This window comes from Streptopelia decaocto, assembly GCF_964273445.1.
Source record: "Streptopelia decaocto genome assembly, chromosome: 4".
In the NCBI taxonomy this organism is placed as follows: Eukaryota; Metazoa; Chordata; class Aves; order Columbiformes; family Columbidae; genus Streptopelia; species Streptopelia decaocto.
The window spans coordinates 78,045,895-78,061,746 of record NC_138658.1 but is presented as its reverse complement, the minus strand read 5'-3'; the positions used below and the strand labels follow the sequence as shown (position 1 = coordinate 78,061,746).

The 15,852-nt window shown below is 66.8% G+C and overlaps 2 protein-coding genes across 2 annotated transcripts in view; both read left to right on the top strand.

Annotated features, from left to right (window-relative positions):
* Positions 1 to 3,793: 3,793 nt before the first annotated feature.
* Positions 3,794 to 6,927, top strand: SPEF1 (sperm flagellar 1; the record flags this gene model as incomplete). The annotated part of the gene is made up of 5 exons (XM_082051179.1): positions 3,794 to 3,899; positions 4,045 to 4,156; positions 4,308 to 4,508; positions 5,876 to 5,987; positions 6,820 to 6,927. 5 exons carry the CDS (start codon positions 3,794 to 3,796, stop codon positions 6,925 to 6,927), a joined length of 639 nt encoding a protein of 212 aa, XP_081907305.1.
* Positions 6,928 to 9,167: 2,240 nt separating this feature from the next.
* Positions 9,168 to 15,852, top strand: part of ADISSP (adipose secreted signaling protein) — a gene marked incomplete at its 3' end in the record, with an annotated part of 7,869 nt that continues 1,184 nt past the window's right edge. Inside the window, 4 exon segments of the mRNA XM_082052185.1 lie at positions 9,168 to 9,229; positions 10,721 to 10,823; positions 12,608 to 12,750; positions 13,795 to 13,933. Of these exon segments, the coding sequence (XP_081908311.1) occupies positions 10,805 to 10,823; positions 12,608 to 12,750; positions 13,795 to 13,933 (301 nt within the window).

Here is a 15,852-nt window from a genome sequence, read left to right as displayed (position 1 = left end):
GAGAAGGGCTGCAGCCCCCCAGGGAGGAGGACAGGGGGCTCTGGGGGTCCCCAGCGTTCCTGGGGGGCTGCGGGATGTCCGGCACGGCCACCAAGGGCTGTAATTGCTTGCAGGCACACGAGGCTGGGCTGGGGGCCGGGGGGGCGGCTCCGGAGGTCTCCGGCCTGAGCTCTGCAGGCAGCTGCGCTCCCCCCACCCAAAGAGGGGGTCTGGGGAGGGGGCTGCAAACAGCAGAGGGGAATGGGGTGTCCCGGGGGCGCAGAGCCGCTTGCCCAAAGCAGGACCCACACGAGCCCCATGTGCTCCTGTCTGTGGTGGGGTGCAGGGCCCCCCCGAGCCCCGTGTCCCCGTGGAGCCGGGGTCCGGCGGAGGGGCTGCGGGAGGCTGGCTCGCTTTAATGGCCGCACAGCAAGAGCTGCCATCAAGATTGCTCTAATTAACGAGGCCGGGGTGGGGGGCTGTGCGCAGCGGCAGCGCTGGGCCGGGGGGTCAGACCCCCTGCCCCGCAGCCCCACGGTGTCACACCCCAATGCGGGGCCCCCACTTTGGGGGTGAGCTCCCTCTCTTCAGAAAATCACCCCCCCCGCATCCCCTGTTCCCTCCGGTTCCCTCCCGGCCTGGCTGCTCCGGCGGGGGATTCACACCAGAAGCGCCGGTACCTTCCCGAGAGCCTCCCTCCCGACACGGAAAAACTGTTGTTTTGCCCCAAGAGGCTTTCACGGCCACGCATGCCCATCCAGCTGTTCCCTTCCAAATCCTTTAGCGCCGGGGCGGCTTATTTGTGGGGGGGCCCCGCTGTCACCCGTGAGGCACCCGTGGCAGGACCCTGGTGCTCGCGGTGCTGGCGCTGGGGGTGGGATGATGCTGGGGAGTGGGATGCAGGAACCTGGTACGGGTGCTGGGTCCTTGGTGCTGGACCCGGCGGATCGGTGGGGCAGGGTGGCCTCAGCCCCACGCGTGGCGTAGCGTGGCACAGCATGACGGCGAGGGAGGAGGGGACCAGCGTCACACTCCCACCCTCCCAGTGCGCTGCAGTGGAGGGATGGAGCATCCTGTGGTCCCCAGGGTCGCTGTGGTCCCCATGGTCCCCATAGCCCTGCAGTGCAGGGATGGAGCATCCTGTGGTCCCCATGGTCTCTAGGGTCCCTGTGGTCCCCATAGTCCCTGGGGTCCTCATGGTCCCCAGTGTCCCCATGGTCCCCAGGGCCCCTCGTGGCAGCTCGTAGGCAGCACACACCCCGACGTGGCTGGTGTCACCATGGGCGTTGCGAAGCCACCGGCCCTGTCTCAGAAATGTGGCAGCTCTGTGTGGGGACAATGATGCAGGAGACAAATGGGGGGGTCACCCAAGCCATGGATTTCTGGGGTGCCTTAGCACTGAAATACGGGATTTGGGAGATTTTACAGCTTTTGGCGGTTGGAGAGCCGGAGGGGCAGCGTGAGGAGGATGGTGGCAGCGAGATGCCACACTTGTGGTGGCACGAGATGTGGCTCTGCCGGCACACCGGGACCCACGGCAGGGGCTCCGGAGCAAAACCGCCCACCCCAGCACCCACAGAGGGAGGAACCTGCGGGGGGGTCACAGGGCGTCTCCGTCCCTCCCTTCCTGTTTTGCTGCTTTCTGCTCCGTGCACCCAGGGACGCTCCTGTCACTGGGGGCCCTGGGGACAGTGGTGGCCGCGGTGGCCCCTGCCCTGCCACAGAGAGGGGGGTTCTGCTTCCACAGGCTGAATTTGGTCCTGGGTTGGCTGAAAATAAACCTTTTCGGGCCACTTTTATCTGCAGTGAGAAGCAAACCGGGAGTGAAGCCCCGTCACCCTCCTTTCGCAGCCGCCGCGGGCAGAAGGGGGCGGGCTGGGGAAACTGAGGCACGCAGCCCGCAGCCAGGGAGCGGCAGCGGCAGATAAACCGCCCGTCGGTGGGACGTGTCCCCGCGCTGTCCCCGTCCCACCTCGCCGGGGACCAAGCTGGGACGGGCTTTATCGGTGTCCCCAGCATCTTGCTCAGCGCCGGTATCGCCGCCTGCAGCGCCGGGATCTGCAGGGTCCCAGTCACAGCCCCGCTGCCAGGAGCCGCGGCGGGAGCCACCACGGGGACAACCGCGGTGCTGGTGTCCTGGGAAGCCCCCGCTGCCCACCCACAAACGTGACTGGCATCACTGGTACCCTGTGCCAGGGGGAGACGGGTGTGCTGGCGGTATTTGGGGAGGTGTCTGTCCCAGCAGGGCTGTCCATCCCGGACAAGTGTCTGTCCCAGCTAAGATGTCCTTCTCCGCCAAGATGTCCATCCCAGAGAAGAGTCCATCCCAGCTGAGATTTCTCTGCCAAGATACCCATCCCAGCCAGGGTGTCCATCTCGAGAAGGGTCCATCTGAGCCATGGTGTCCATCCCAGCTAAGGTGTCCATCCCAGTTCAGATATCCTTCTCTACAAGCTGTCCATCCTATGTATGGTGTCCATCCCAACTAAGGCGTCTGTCCCAGCTAAGATGTCCATCCCAACTGAGATGTCCTCTGCTAAGATGTCTGTCCCAGTTAAGCTGTCCATCCCCTCTACAATGTCTGTCCCAGCTAAGATGTTAGGAAGAGGTTCTTCACCGAGAGGGTGGTGGGTCTCTGGAACAGGCTCCCCAGGGACATGGTCGTGGCCTCAGGGCTGCTCAAGAAGCATCCGGACAACAGTTTAAGTCTTATTGTTCAATTTTAGGCAGATCTGTGAGGATCTGTTGGACTCCATGGCCCTTCCAGCTCTGCAGCTCTAGGGTTCAATGTCGGCCCAGGGAAGGTCCATCCCAGCTGTGGGGTCCATCCCAGCCGAGCTGTCCCCCCAGCACGGTGTCCCCGGGAGGGGGTGTCAGGCCCGGGCTGGGGTGCCAATGGCCACCAGCAACATCTCCAGCCTGGTAGAACCAGGAGCAGCTGCCCCCACCACGTTGGGCTCCCCCAGGGGCTGGGGACGCTCCTCCCTGCGCCCTCCCGGAGCGGGGACCCCCTGCTCGGGTTCTCGCTGGTGGGTGCTGGGGCCCCCCAGCCTCCCCACTGCCTGTGGCCCCCCTGGACCTGACCCTGCCCCCCTGAGCCCCCCCTTGCTCAGGGCCCCCTCACTGTGGTCCTGGGCCCCCCTTGCTCACAGGCTCCCTCAACCTGCTCCCAGACCCCCTCCTGCTCAGAGCCCCCAGCCCCCCATGGCTCAGGATGTCCGGAACTCCCCAACTTGTTCAGAGCCCCCAGGCCCCCATTGCTCTGGACCCCCAGACAAACCCCCCTTGCTCTAAGCTGGGGGGCTGGGGGCCCCTCTCCTTTGCCAGGCTCCCACTTTTCCTCTGAACCCCCCAAGTCCCCCTTTCCCAGGGCCCCCAGACCACTGTAACTTGTCCAGAGCCCCCCAGACCCCTCCTTGTTCTAATCCCCCCAGCTGCCATCGCTCAGGACCCCTAGATCCCCCCGCCTTACTCTGAGCCCCCCAGTCCCCCATCGCTCAGGACTCCCAGACCCCTCCCTTGCCCAGACCCCCCCATTGCCCAAGACACCCCTAACTTGTTCAGAGCCCCCCAGACCCCTGTTGTTCAGAGTCCCTCATTCACCCCCCAAGCCCCACTGTCCCAGGACCCTCAGGTTCCCCCTCTTACCCCCCCAGCCCCCCATTCCCCACCTCTCAGGACCGCAGCCCCCCCTTGCTCAGCCCCCCATTCCCCCATCACTCCGCCTCCCGTTGCCAGGCGACGGCGGCGCGCTCCCGGCATGCCCCGGGCGCCGTTGCCATGGCGCCGGGACGCGGCCGGGCCGGCGGGGCGCATGGCGGGCGGCGGGGCGGCGGAGCTGCGGGCGCTGTACGGCTGGCTGGACAGCGTGCCGCTCTCCCGGCCGCGCAGGAACATCGCCCGCGACTTCAGCGACGGGGGTGGGACGGGGGCCCGGCGGGGCGGCTGGGCCTAGCCCGGGGGGTGCTACAGGGCCTTGCAGGCTGGGGGTCCCGGGGGGTCGCGGGGGTCGCGGGGTCCCGGGGTGCCCGCCGCCCCCAGCCCCTCTCCTCCTCTCCTCCCCAGTGCTGGCAGCCGAGGTGGTGAAGTTCTTCTTCCCCGCCATGGTGCAGCTGCACAGCTACGTGCCCGCCAGCTCCACGTCACAGAAACTCGCCAACTGGGGCCATCTCAACAGGTACCGGCCGGGTGGCTGCCCCGCTGACCCCTGTTCGGAGCCCCACAGAGTGTCCCCCTTGGTTCTGGCCGGGGACCAGGCCGGCTGGGACCCGGCTGAGGGGCTGCCTGCCTCCCTGCTCTCCTGGGGGCTCATTTGGCTCCTGTTTTAGGAAAGTCCTGAGCAAGCTGAACTTCTCCATCCCGGCTGACGTGATCCGGGAGGTGGTGCAGTGCCGGCCGGGCACGGTGGAGCAGGTGCTGCTCCTCCTGCGGCAGAAGATCGAGGAGAAGCAGAAGCAGAGCAAGGCAGTGCCTGGGCCAGGCCAGGTCAGTGGGCACCCGACGTGCCTTGTCCTGCCTGTAGGTGCCATGTGGGCGGGAGGGTGATGAGAAGCATTACCCAGCCCTCCTGGCTGTGCTCCCTGCTCCAGCAGGGCCCCTGCAGAGGAGCAGGGCAGGTATCGGGGGTTGCATTGGGATTTACAGGACGTGCTGAGCTGGTTGACAGTGTCTGAACATGAGCCAGCGCGTGCCCAGGTGGCCAAGAGGCCACCAGCATCCTGGCTGGTACCAGCACTGGTGTGGCCAGCAGGCCCAGGGCAGTGACCGTCCCTGTGCTGGGACCTGGGGACCATGAATCCGGGGTCAGTTTTGGGCCCTCGTGCCAAGAAAGGCCTTGAGGTGCTGGAGCGAGTGGAGAGAAGGGAACGGAGCTGGTGAGGGGCTGGAGCACAAGTGTGATGGAGCGGCTGAGGGACCTGGGGGGTTCAGCTGGAGAACAGGAGCTGAGGGGAGACCTTCTGATCTCTGAACTGCCTGAAAGGAGCTTGGAGCCAGGGGGGTCGGGCTCTGCTCCCCAGGAACAAGCGCCAGGAGCAGAGGAAACGGCCTCAAGTTGCGCCAGGGGAGGCTGAGGTTGGATGTGGGAACAATTTCTTCCCCAAAGGGCTGTGGGGCATTGAACAGGCTGCCCAGGGCAGTGCTGGAGTCACCATCCCTGGAAGACTGGACAGACGGACAGGAGGTTCTCAGGACATGGGGCAGGGACAGGGGTGGGGGAACAGTTGGACTCCATGAGCTTGAGGGGCTTTTCCAAGCAAACTGATCCTGTGAGTCCGTGATTCCCTGTGCAGGATCCGGCCGGATGGGCAGTGCAGGAGGAGCTCAGCTACCTGGAGACAGGTAGGGCAGTGTGTGGCATATTGGGAAGTGGGGGTCCTGTTCTGGCCATGCTATGGGCTCCCTGAGTGCAGACCCCAACCCAGGACCTGGCGGGGGGCACCCCCAGCCCTTCCTCATCCTGGGACACCCAAGTGATGAGCCTGGCCAGCGCTGGGGGGGCCGGAGACACTGCAGGAAGGGGTGTCCCTGGGGCGGGGGGCAGCGCGGTTTGTGCAGATCGTGCTCTGATTGCTGTGGTTTTTTAGGGGGCTCGAAGGCGAAGGCCGGCGCAGGAGGAGGCTCTGCCCACGCCGCTCCCCGGGCTGCCGGGTACGGGCTGCCGGGTACGGGCTGCCGGGTACGGGCTGCCGGTCCTGCCCGCTGCTGGCACGTCCCTCCGGGGGCCTCTTGAGGGATGGGGCTCTGGGGGTCCCTGGGGTGCGGGGGGAGCCCTGTGCCACGGGGCAGAACGCGGGGGGCTGGGGTGTGTGAGCCCGCAGCCCGTGCGGCTCCGTGGGCTGCGAGCCGCGCAGCACAAGGGCTCGGTGATTGTCCCGCTGTTTCCTTCGCGGTGCAGGGTGACAAAGAGCCGTCACGGCTGTCCCCAGGCCGCCCCGGGGGACGCTGCCGTCCGCCTGCAGCTGGCGGAGAGGGAGCAGGCGCTGCTCCTGGCGCAGGAGACCATCCAGGTGAGCCCCCCGCGTCCCCCAGCGCCGTGTCCCCAGCGCCGGCACCGGGACCGGCCCCGTGCGTCCCAGGTGCTGCCGCCGCGGTGGACACGGCAGCAGAAGGTGGTTTCCGCCGTTTATGGGTAAAATCCCCCATGAAGCCTCTGCCTGCGGATCCCCCCGTGGTGTGAACAGCTTTTGCTTTCAGTCCCTTCCCTCCTGGCCGTGCCCTCAGTCGCACACCCTCCTCAGTCCCACCGTCCCAGATTCCCAAGTGTTCCCAATCCCCGTGTTTTGTGGTCAGTGTTCCAGCCCGCAGTAACCGGGGTGATGCAGAACGGGCATCGCGGCTGCACAGACCCTCTGCACACAGCTCCCGGGGACCCCAAACCCTCCCGGGGCCACAAACTGCCCCACAATCCACCCCGCGTGACGTTTGAAACAGGTTCACTCAGCACTGAGCCAGGGCCGCAGCTCTGTCTTGCCTAAAACTGGAGCTTTTCTGCTGCAAAACACCTAGAAGGTGAAGTTTCAAAGAGGGGAAAGAATGCTGTGGGGCTTCTCCGATTTGTCACCAGGCTTTGGGGAGCTGGGACTCTTGGGCCACATTTTGGGGGGATCTTTGATGTGGGTTGTGGGAGCAGGAGTTGGGACCCCAAATCTGGTGCTGGTGCTCCCCTGCCTCAGTTTCCCCTGTGGTTAGAGCGCCTGATGATGCTCAGTGGCTCCAGCAGCTGCATCAGCCTGGTCCTGCGTTCCCCGTGTCCCCCGTGTCCCCCCATGGAGGTGTCTGGGGTGGCTGGATGTGCCTCCCGCCCCCAAAGCGAGCTGAGGGGCGCGGGGGGCTGCGCAGATCCTGCAGCTGAAGGTGGGGAGGCTGGAGCAGCTGCTGCACCTCAAGAACGTGCGGATCGACGACCTGAGCCGGCGGCTGCGGGACGCCCAGGGCCAGCGGCGGTGACCGGAGCCTGCCCGGGAGCTGCGGCTGAGCGGGACGGCCGCCCTGGCGCCTCCCGGTTTGCCCCAGTTCCCAGGACGGACTCTCGGGGACAAAAGCCGGTGAACACATGGAGCAGCAGGGACCCTGTGGCCACCCCTGGACCCCCATGCACGTTGGTAATTAAAAGCGCGGGATGTGGCTCGGAGCCCTCCCTGCGAGGCTGGGTCGCCGTGGGTCCACCTGCTGCTGTTTCGGGGGTGGCAGCGTGGGGACAGCGCTCGGCCACCGCGGGGACGTGCGCTGGCACAGCCTGGGATTTAATCCCCAAAGCTGCTTGTTTTTGTAATCTGGGAGAAAATCCGCGCCGCAGCCCTGGGCCTGGCACTGGCGGTGCGGGCAGCGCGGCCGCGGGGGGGACGCGGTGGGACCGGTGCCGGGGTCGTCCCCAGCGGTGGGGACGTGCCTGGGGGTGGCTCTGGCCATGACCTTCACTGCACAGAGGTCACCGGTGGTCTTTTTAGGGTAAAAACCAGTTGTTTTTTCCCAAGGCGGGGGTGTCCCTGCAGAGGGACAAGCCCGGCTCTGAGTGTCCCCTCCCGGGGGACGGAGCTGCGTGCGGTGTCACACGTCCCGGACATGGGGACACAGCTGGGGCTGCAGCCGCTCCTGGGAACCAAACGCCGGTGTTTCGGGGTGTTTTAAGCATTCTGGCAGCTGGAGGCCGCGGCCGAAGCCAGGGAAGGGCTGGAGGACCCAGGACGAGCCGGGTGGGGCAGCGCAGCCCCAGCTGTGCCGTGTCCCCAACCCGCTCCCCATGGGACGGCTCTCGGCTGCCCGGAGGGGCGGCTGCCTCCCCTCACCGTTCCCAGGCGGGTGCACGTGCTCTTTGGAAGGGAACCAGTGACGTTTTCCCAGTGGGGACATGTCCCCGTCACCTTTCCCAGCCTTGCTGCCCTGACAGGTCCCTCCATCCCATGTACCGGGCTCTGGGGAGGCCAAACCGTGAATCCTGGGGCAGTTCTGGGCCCCTCACACCAAGAAACCCTTGAGGTGCTGGAGCGAGTGGAGAGAAGGGAACGGAGCTGGTGAGGGGCTGGAGCACAAGTGTGATGGAGCGGCTGAGGGACCTGGGGGGTTCAGCTGGAGAACAGGAGCTGAGGGGAGACCTTCTGATCTCTGAACTGCCTGAAAGGAGCTTGGAGCCAGGGGGGTCGGGCTCTGCTCCCCAGGAACAAGCGCCAGGAGCAGAGGAAACGGCCTCAAGTTGCGCCAGGGGAGGTTGAGGTTGGATCTGGGAACAATTTCTTCCCCAAAGGGCTGTGGGGCATTGAACAGGCTGCCCAGGGCAGTGCTGGAGTCACCATCCCTGGAGGGCTGGACAGACGGACATGAGGTTCTCACGACATGGGGCAGGGACAGGGTGGGTTATGGTTGGACTCCATGAGCTTGAGGGGCTTTTCCAACCAAACTGATCCTGTGATTTTATGATTCTATGATTCCCAGATGGTGTGTCCGTGTCCCCTCGGTGGGATGGGGATGGGGTGGGACGGGGTGAGCCAGCCCTGCGCAGCCATCGTGCCTGGATCCCAGCTCGGTGTCTGGCCACCCCCCAGTGCCCACAACCCAGGAGAACCGGGAAGGTGCCGGGGGAGGTGGCGGCACCGCCGAGCCGGTGCGGCTGTGCCGGGGGGAGCCCGAGCCCCGGGCAGGGTCTGGCCCTTCCACAGCCAGTGCTGGTTCCCCCTCCCAAGCCCAAGCCCTGCCCAAACCTCTTGTGCCAGGGGTTTTGATGTTATTTTTTTTCTTAAACAACCTGAAAATGAGGATTTTGTCACCGGGGGTTTCCCGGCTGTTTCCCCCACTTTTCCCCCACCGCCGGCTCCAGCCCAACCGAGGCGCCGTCGCGCTGGGGCAGCTCGGCCGGGCTCGGAGACCAGGGTCTGAGCAGCAAAAATTGCCAGGAAATGGCAAGTTGCTATGGTAACCGCATCACCGGGGGTGGGGGGACCAGGTGCGCACCCCCGCCCACACGTGGCGCTCTACGCCGTGCGCGCCCGCCTCCCATTGGCTGCCCCGGCCCTTCGCCACGCCCCCTAGCGACAGTCCCGCCCCTTGGAGACGACCCTGCCCCGCGGGGCCCCTCGGGAGGCGGTGCCGCCGGAGCCGCAGCCGGTGGGCGTGGCTGGAGGGCGTGACCGCCGAGGGGACGGACCAATGGGAGCGGCCGAGGGTGTGCCGGAGCCAATAGGGGCAAGGGGGCGTGTCCCGGTAGCGGGAAGCGGGGAGCGGGGAGCGCGGCAGCGTCCGGGACGCGCCGGCCGGGGTGAGTGCGGGACGGGCGGGGGCAGCGGCAGCGGCAACGGCAACGGGAGGGGGCAGAGGGGGATCCCCGGGCCTTCCCCTGCCCGGGGCGGCGGGACCACCTCCCCGCATTGCCCCCTGCCGGCATAGCCGGCCGGTGGGGTCCCGGTGGGCTGGGGCGGGATGATCGCCCCGCCACCCGTTGCGCAGAAGGGAGCGTCGAGGCCGGGGCCCGATCCCTGCGTCCCCTCTCGCAGCACCGGAGTTGAGCCGGCGGGGGGGTGAAAACACGGGGCGGGGGGGCGATACCCACACCCACGCGTGACGGGGACCGGGGCCACGCGGGTGATGGCGGAGGCAGATTGGGGCCACCCGGCGGGGGGGACGCGCGGCAGCGCCGCCGCCTCCTTCCCGCCGCTCCCCCCGGCCTCGGGGTGCCGGGGGGACCGGGAAGGGGCTGAACCCCGGGAGCCAGGGCGTGTCCGTGGGGTGCGACTGTCCGTGGGGTGTCCCCCACCCCGGGGATGCAGCCGGGGGGGTCTTGACCCCGCCAAGGACACGGGGAGCCCGTGGGCCCCGCGTTCCCCCCGGTGTGAGCCCACCCACGGTGCCCACCCCAGCCCCGCCGTGGGGCCGTGTCCCGTCCCGACGTCCCCTCCCACCCCGAGCTGCCCGTGGCCCCGTTTCCGTGTCCCTTCAGGTGTCCCCAAATCCTGGGCTCGTCCCTCCCGGCTCTTTTCCGTGCTGATCATCTCATCTCTGGCAGCAGCACCGTGCGGTGTGGGGGCTGTGACAGGGCTCTGGGCCCCCCCAGCCCCGGGAGCCCCCGCCCTTCCAGCTCTCCTTGTCTTTCTGTTGTTTTCCCCCATGGCTGACGCCGTTGACGCTTTTCCCGTGGATTTCCCTGCGCTCGGCCGCCTGAGCTGCTGACGGGGCTGGTTTGGGCACCTGCCTCCCGCTGCGGGTTCCTGGGGGGGGCCCGGCCGTGGGATGCGGTGTCAGCGGTGGGACCAGCCCGTATTTCGGCTCCCGAGGGGCGGGGGGGGCTGTTTGAGCCCCGCCGCGGGGGGGAAGGTTTGAGCATCATCTTCCGCCAAAGGCGTTTTTGGGGTGTCAGATCCCAATCCCCATGTGGGGGCTGTGAGCCCCGTCACCCCCAGCCCGGCTCCGGTGGTTCCCCCTGTCTTGGTGCAGGGGCAGCGCCCACCCTGGGGCTGGGGGTACTGCTGGGTGCCCCCTGTTTGGTGGGGCTGTGTGGGAGAGGCTGCCCCCAGGGAAGGGTTTGGGGGCCTCCTTTTTGTTGGCAGCACATGAGGCTTCCCCGGTGTGGGGCTGCGGGAACCTTAGCGGGGAGGGGAAATGGGGAAACTGAGGCACGAGGCGCTCTGCTGGCTGCTGGTGGTTGGGAGGCGCGGTGGCCGCATCCTGCCCGCCGTGCCGTGCTGTCCCCGGTGCTCTGTTGGCCCTGGCACCAGCCGAACACCCTGCGTGACGCTGCCCGTTCCCCCCCCAGCTCTGGCGCTGGCAGCCCGGCCAGCATGGCCTCCTGCCCGCGCCGCTGAAGTTTCGCACAAGGACACAACGGCTGCGGGGACACATGGCTACGGCTGGCAAGGGTGAGTCCCGGTGTCCCCCCCGCCACGCTGCACCTCAGCCCCTCCCGGGCTGCCTGCCCGGACCAGGGCCCGCCTCCAAATTTGATGCTCCTTTTCGGCAAAACCCCTCTGTCCCCAGCCCTGCCGGGGGTTCCCTCTGCCGGGGGTTCCTCTGTCCCCAGCCCTGCCGGGGGTCCCTCTGCCGGGGGTCCCTCTGTCCCCAGCCCTGCCGGGGGGTCCCTCTGCCGGGGGTCCCTCTGTCCCCAGCCCTGCCGGGGGTCCCTCTGCCGGGGGTTCCTCTGTCCCCAGCCCTGCCGTGGGTTCCCTCTGCCGGGGGGTCCCTCTGTCCCCAGCCCTGCCGGGGGTCCCTGTGTCCCCAGCCAGGGACTCAAGCGCTGCCCGGAGCTGCCCCCGTGCCCAGGGAGCAGCCGGGCAGGTTGGAGGTGCCAGGGGACTTGCGGGGGGGACATTGCTGCTGGTTTTTTGCTGCGAGTTGTGAGCGAGCACCCACTGAGGGGGCTGGTGGCGGGGCGGGGGCTCCGGGGGGGCTCTGCTGGCAGCGCTCATCTGCCATCCCCGCTCCGGTGATGGGCGCGACCCCCGGCACCCCACCCCGGGCAGGGCTGCTGCGGGAGGCGCTGGGTGCTCCTGGGGCGCTCCCAGCCTCCAGCCGCCCCCCCGAAAGGCTCTGGCCGTGCCGGGAGGGGACCCCGGCAGGCGGCAGGTGCGGGGTGCGCGGCGGCGGCGGCGCCCGGCTCTCCGTGCGCCGAGACAAAGACCGAGGAGGCTCTTTGTGCCGCTCCCTTTGTGCGCCCGGTCGCGGCTCCCGCCTCTTCGCTCTGTCCCCGGTGCCCGGGGAGCGCGGCGGGTCCCGGTGACCCTCCTGTCACCCGCGGGGACCCGGCTGACAACCACGGGCTGGGACCTTGGCCGGTGCCGCAGCTCCCAGCCGGCGTTGGGGACCCACGGGGGTCCCGGTGTCACCCTCACGGGCAGCGGGTGCCCGTGCCCCGTCACGGGGGTCTCGGTCCCACCCGTGTCCCGCTCCCCGCGCAGCCGCGTGGCCCCGCGCGCGGCCGAGCCCCCGTGCCCCCGTTCCCCCCGCGGGAAGGGATTTCTGCCGGGCTGTTCCGGCTGAACAATGCCGGGCTATTAAATCCGCGGCGTTTCCAGCCGGGCGCGGCACAAAGAGCCTTTTCTTCGAGGAGGCGACAATCTGCTCGGGGCCGCGGGCAGATGGATGCGAGCGGCCCGGGGGTCCCGGGCTGTCCCGAGCGGGAGGGGCCGCGGGAGGGGCACGTAGCGTTTGTGCCTCTGTGCGGCCGTGTCCCTCGGTGTCCCCAGGCAGGTGCCTGTCCTTGCAGGGCCATTTCGTTTTGGGTTTTCCAGGGACGCTGTGGGGTTTGCTCCCCAACATGCAGGTCAGATTTGCAGCCCGGGGAGCTGTCCCCAGCTGTCCCCAGCACAGCCCGTGTCACCGCTTGTCCTGCTCCTCTGTGCCGAGAAAACCACGGGGGCGAGCGAACGCTGCCGAACTGGGGGGCCGGACGGGACCCCCACAGCCTCTGGGCAGGTGGCAGGTCCCTGTGCCCCCCTGCTCAGAGGGTCACCTCGCTGTCACCACTTGTCACCACTGTCCCTGTGCCCCCTCCCCAGCCCGTGGCATGGGGCGTTTCTGAAACAAGACGGGGGGAGACTGCGGAAACCCCTCCATATCTGACGATGCTCTATCCCCAGGGGGACACAGGGACAGGGGGTGGTGTCCCAGGCGGGCAGGGGTGACACCGGCGCTCTGTCCTGCGCAGGCAGCAAGGCCAAGGGGGGGTCCGTGCGCTTCGCCCCCAGCCAGCCCCCCGAGGGCGCCCACGGCCACGTGCGCTTCGACGAGAAGCTCCACGACTCGGCGGTGATGGTGACGCAGGAGAAGGACGGCAGCTTCCTCGTCAAGGTGGGGACCTGGGGGACAACGGGTCCCAGTGCCACCCTGGGCTGTCCCTGCACCCAGTGGGGCTGGGGCCGTCCTGTGGGGGGACATTGTTCTCACCCCATCACACTCCTCAGATATTTGGGGGTGCTTGCTCCCAGCAGCTCCCTGGTGCACTGGGGGGGCTGGGAGCACCCCAAGAACCCGCGTCTCTCCCTGGGGACAGCTGTGACGCTCCCAAGGGCGCAGGTAGAAACGTGGGCGCTTTGCTCCCGGTTCGCCCATTCAGCACCCGATTCCTGCGGTTTGGAGGGGTCAGGTTGGGGCTGCGGGGGGGTCGGGCCCCTGGAGCCAGCTGAGCCCCCCCACCATGTGCCCATGTCCACAGGATGGGGGTGGCACCGCCTTGGCCTCGATGGCGGCTCCCAGGGGGTGCTGGGGACTGGTGGCGCTGGGGGATGAACCGTCTTTACCGAGCCGCTCGTGCCCAGGAACGTGCCAACGTACCGCGTGAGGTTTATATTTATGTGTATAGATCGATGTGTAGGTGTGCACACGTATTATATATGTGTTTATGCACCTGCGTCCCCAGCTGGATCCTGGCTCAGCCCCGGGCTCGGGCGGCTTTGCCGGTGGCTCCTGAGCTTCGCCGCAGGCGGGACCCGCCGTTCCCTTCCCAAAATGGCATTTTGGAGCGCGCCGGAGCCCGGACCCCGCGCCGGAGGCTCCCTCGGGGCTCTGGTTTTCGTCGTGGCGGTGGATAAATGAGCTTTGGAGACGTGATCCTGGAAACATCTGGGCTTTTAGAGGCCAGAAGCGGCAGCTTGTGCTGGGAAAATGGGTCCGGGCTCCCGCAGCGCCTGGGGGTGGTTGTTCCGGGGGCTTTGCCCAGATCTGGCTGGTTTTGCTGCTTTAGGTGCGTTCGTTACGTTCTCCCGATTATTTAGGAAGCAGTGGGTGCCCCCCCTTCCCGCGGGCTCTGCAGAGGGTCCCTGTCCCCAGGGGGGCCGGCGGGGCCGGGGTGGCAGCGTGGGAGCAGCGCCCTGTGTGACCCGCGTGTCCCCGCAGGTGGGCTTCCTGAAGATCCTGCACAAGTACGAGATCACGTTCCAGCTGCCGCCGCTGCAGCGCCTGGGGAGGGACGTCTGTGCCGTCCCCGTCCCCAACCTCAACCTGCGCGTCATCGCCGTCACCCCCCTGCCTGAAGGTAAGGTCCCCCCGCTCAGTCACCCTTTGTCCCCCGTGGGGAGGACACACCGGGTACCTCCATGGGGTGGGGGCCGCCCTGGTGTGCCCGTGGCCAGCGGGTTGAGCCCTTGCCGGGCATTGGGGACAATTCCTCTCACTTGGGGACCTCAGAGCCCTCCGGGACCCCCGGGGATGGATTTTATTGCTGCCTCATGGGAACCTTGGTGGCTGAGTGTCCCCCAAAGCGCTTCCAAACATCGGGCAGCTCTGCCCCATGGAGAAGAATCGGTGTTTGCAGCCATGGCCGAGCCCGACCCGGGTGCTGTCTGAGCGGCTTTTGGGGCGTTTAAATCCAGGAATGGGTGGAACGGAGCCCAGACCCTCCGGGATTTGTAGCGCTTTGCTCTGCCTGCACCCGAAGCCGAGGGGGGGTCACCTCTCCGTGCCTCCAGCCCTCTTCCTAATTCTCTTGTTCTGGGGAAAAGGAGAATTGCGTCCTGAGCTCTGACACGCGGCTCGCAAAGCTGCTGCTGGGCTTTGCGCGGGGCCCGCGGCTGCAGCCCCTGCCACCCGCCTCCCGAACTTACCGGCTGCCGTCGGGAGCTGAAATGCCCTGTTTTCCCCAGTGTGTGTCCATCAGCGGCTGTTTCTTGTGGCTGCAGAGACAAAGAGCAGCTGGGGGTTTGCAGCCTGCGGGGGACAGGGACAGGGACAGGGTTGGCTCTAGCAGGCACCGTCAGGCTGCTGGGGACAGGGACAAGGTTGGCTCTAGCAGGCACCATCAGGCTGCTGGGGACAGGGACAGGGACAAGGTTGGCTCCAGCAGGCACCATCAGGCTGCGGGGGACAGGGACAGGGTTTGCTCCATCAGGCTGTTGGGGACAGGGACAGGGTTTGGCTCCATCAGGCTGTTGGGGACAGGGACAGGGTTTGCTCCATCAGGCTGTTGGGGACAGGGACAGGGTTTGGCACCATCATGCTGTTGGGGACAGGGACAGGGTTTGGCACCATCATGCTGTTGGGGACAGGGACAGGGTTTGCTCCAGCAGGCTGTTGGGGACAGGGACAGGGTTTGCTCCAGCAGGCACCAGGCTCAGACACCAGCCGGGCCATGAGAGACGGGAGCAGAGCTGTGCAGGGTGGCTCTGGTGTCACCCTGGGTTTGGTGACAGCCGTCTTGGGGACACAGGACCTGCTCTGAGGCCACCAGCAGTGCCTTGGGACGCTTGGCAGGTCCCATGTGGTGGCTCTGCTGCCACCAGCCGCGGTGCCGTGCAGGGACAGGCGGTGGCTCTGCTGCCACCAGCCGCGGTGTGTTCAGGGACAGGCGGTGGCTCTGCTGCCACCAGCCGCGGTGCCGTGCAGGGCTGTGGCTCTTCCCGCGCTGCCGCTGGCCCCGGCCCAGCAAAGCACTCAGGCCGGTTTGCCCGGTGTCCCCGCGGGCGCAGGGCCGGGCTGTGGGACGGGAGGCTCTGGGGACACGGCGCCGGTGGGAGGCGGCGCTGTGCCCCGGGGGTCTGTCCCCGGGTCCCTGCGCTGTGCCGGCCCTGGCCCCTCCGCACGGCGCACACACTGTCCTGCTGCCTGCTGCTTCTCCTTTCGATTTCTTTTCTTCTTTTTCTTCTTTCTTTTTCTTCTTCTTTCTTTTTCTCCTTCTTTCTTTTTCTCCTTCTTTCTTTTTCTCCTTCTTTCTTTTTCTCCTTCTTTCTTTTTCTCCTTCTTTCTTTTTCTCCTTCTTTCTTTTTCTCCTTCTTTCTTTTTCTCCTTCTCCTTCTTTCTTTTTCTTCTTCTTTCTTTTTCTTCTTCTTTCCCCCCCCCCCTTTCTTTTCTTTTTCCCCCTTTCTTTTTCCCCTTTTTCCCTCCTTTCCCTCCTTTCCTCTTCCCTTTTTTCCTTTTTCTTTTTAAATTCTATTCCTTTTTTTTTCTCCTGGTAGGACC